The sequence below is a fragment of the Monoraphidium neglectum genome (assembly GCF_000611645.1).
Source record: "Monoraphidium neglectum strain SAG 48.87 unplaced genomic scaffold scaffold00756, whole genome shotgun sequence".
Classification (NCBI taxonomy): Eukaryota; Viridiplantae; Chlorophyta; class Chlorophyceae; order Sphaeropleales; family Selenastraceae; genus Monoraphidium; species Monoraphidium neglectum.
Window position 1 is genome coordinate 3,254 of NW_014012872.1, and position 1,732 is coordinate 4,985.

The 1,732-nt window shown below is 66.2% G+C and overlaps 1 protein-coding gene across 1 annotated transcript in view; it reads right to left on the reverse strand.

Moving 5' to 3' along the window:
* Nucleotides 1–705: 705 nt before the first annotated feature.
* Nucleotides 706–1,732, reverse strand: part of MNEG_5162 (hypothetical protein) — a gene marked incomplete at both ends in the record, with an annotated part of 2,183 nt that continues 1,156 nt past the window's right edge. Inside the window, 3 exons of the mRNA XM_014046358.1 lie at nt 706–822; nt 1,240–1,328; nt 1,585–1,719. Of these exons, the coding sequence (XP_013901812.1) occupies nt 706–822; nt 1,240–1,328; nt 1,585–1,719 (341 nt within the window). The remainder of the gene's footprint in view (nt 823–1,239; nt 1,329–1,584; nt 1,720–1,732) is intronic.

Below are 1,732 nucleotides of genomic sequence, written 5' to 3' on the forward strand. Positions count from 1 at the left end.
TGATGAGGCCAGAGGCGCATGCGATTGACGACAGCAACGCCAGCAGCGCTTGAAGGGGGGCGCCCACCGCCCATCCGAGCGTTGCAGACAGGCAGCGGGCCGCTAACAAACGGCAAAAGCGGCGGCACACAGCGGCGGGCGGGCGAGGCACGCAGTTGCACATGCGCAGAAGGAAGGTCGGAGGTTTGCAAAACAGGGGTTGGGCGTGAGCGAAGGCTTCGTGCGGACTGGGGGTGGCAGGCGTGTGAGGGTGATGCGGGTCATGCGGGCGGCAGGAGCGGCTGCGAGCCGCCCTCAGCATTCCAGAGCGTTTGAACATGGCGGGAACACGGGCAGGTGTGGTTTGCAGTGCGCACACTGTGAGCGGCGCACAAAAAAAGGGGGGCCACGGCGAATCTCTCTGGGTCAAGGTGGCCCGGCATGCCACAGCGTGGGCTGGTGCGCCACGGATGCAGCCCCCCCCCCTCATGACCAACTGGGCCGGGCTGCTGTCTGTGCTGTCTGCTGCGCTGCTCCCTGCATGCACGTTGCACGACAACTGACCGCAACTGACGGGGCGCCTTCCCGCAACAATAGACGGGCTGTGTTGGGCTGCAGGGGTGCTGGCAAGCGGCGCGCCAGGGCAGCCTGCCGCTGCAAACAGATCAGGTCATGGCAAGGCCACTTTGCCGCGCCGCCATCAAATTGGGTGCGACACGTACGCCATCACTGCTCCTCGTAGGGCAGGATGACGATCACGCCAGAGCCCCCCGCGGCCTTGATGGCTCGTGGGCGGGGGCGCATGTCGCGGCCAGTGATCTTGGACAGCACAGCAAACCAGGCCTGAGGGGGTGTGAAGGAGGAGGGGGTCGAAAGACCCCGGAGTGGTATTGAAGGTCGTGCAGGGTGGTGCTCAGGAGGGGGCGAAGGTCTGCGCGGTGCCATGATAGCTGTGCAGCAGGGCTAAGAGTGGCGTCCAGCGCAGCCGTCACACGCTGCGCCTGCAAGTTACGGCTGACCCATCTGCAGCTCATGGCTGCGCGCCGCTCGTCTCGCCCGCGATGGCCCCCAGCAGCCTGCCCTGGAGCCTGGCTGCGACTGCAGAGACCCGCGGAGTTGCGACCTTCCTTGCACCGACTTTGGGGCCGATCACTTGGCTACACACACTTTGAGCCCCCCACACATACCCATACATACTACACACACCACACGCACCACACAAACCACATCTCCTCTTGCCCCCCCTACACACACACACACCTTTGTAAGGAGGTGGCTCAGCAGGCCCAGCGGCCCCGCCACCGCCGCCAGCAGCACAGAGTGGCTGGTGGGCAGCCGCGACACCACGCCTGCGCAAAACAACAGGCGGGGGCGACAAGCAGGGGGTGTTGCCATGAGCAACCCGGCTAGCTCCCGGATGGCCCCTCGCTGAGCCACTGGCGCCAGGACTGTGGGGCGCAGGGATGCGCTTGAGTGGGGGATCCCCGCATGCGGCACAGACCGCCGGCCGTTCTCCCCACACCGCGCCGTGCCACCCAGCACAACAACCCCCCCCCCCCGACACAGTCGGATCTTTCGCGCCACCGCGGGGCCGCCACCCCGCACCGTGGTTGTAGATGGTGCGCGCCGCGAAGAGGTTGATGAAGGCCACGTGCAGCAGGAAGGAGGCGGCCGCAAAGGAGCGGCCAAAGAGCGCCGCCACGCCCTCCAGGGAGGGGATGAATTGGGGGTTGAAGCCGCCTTTGTTTTTGGG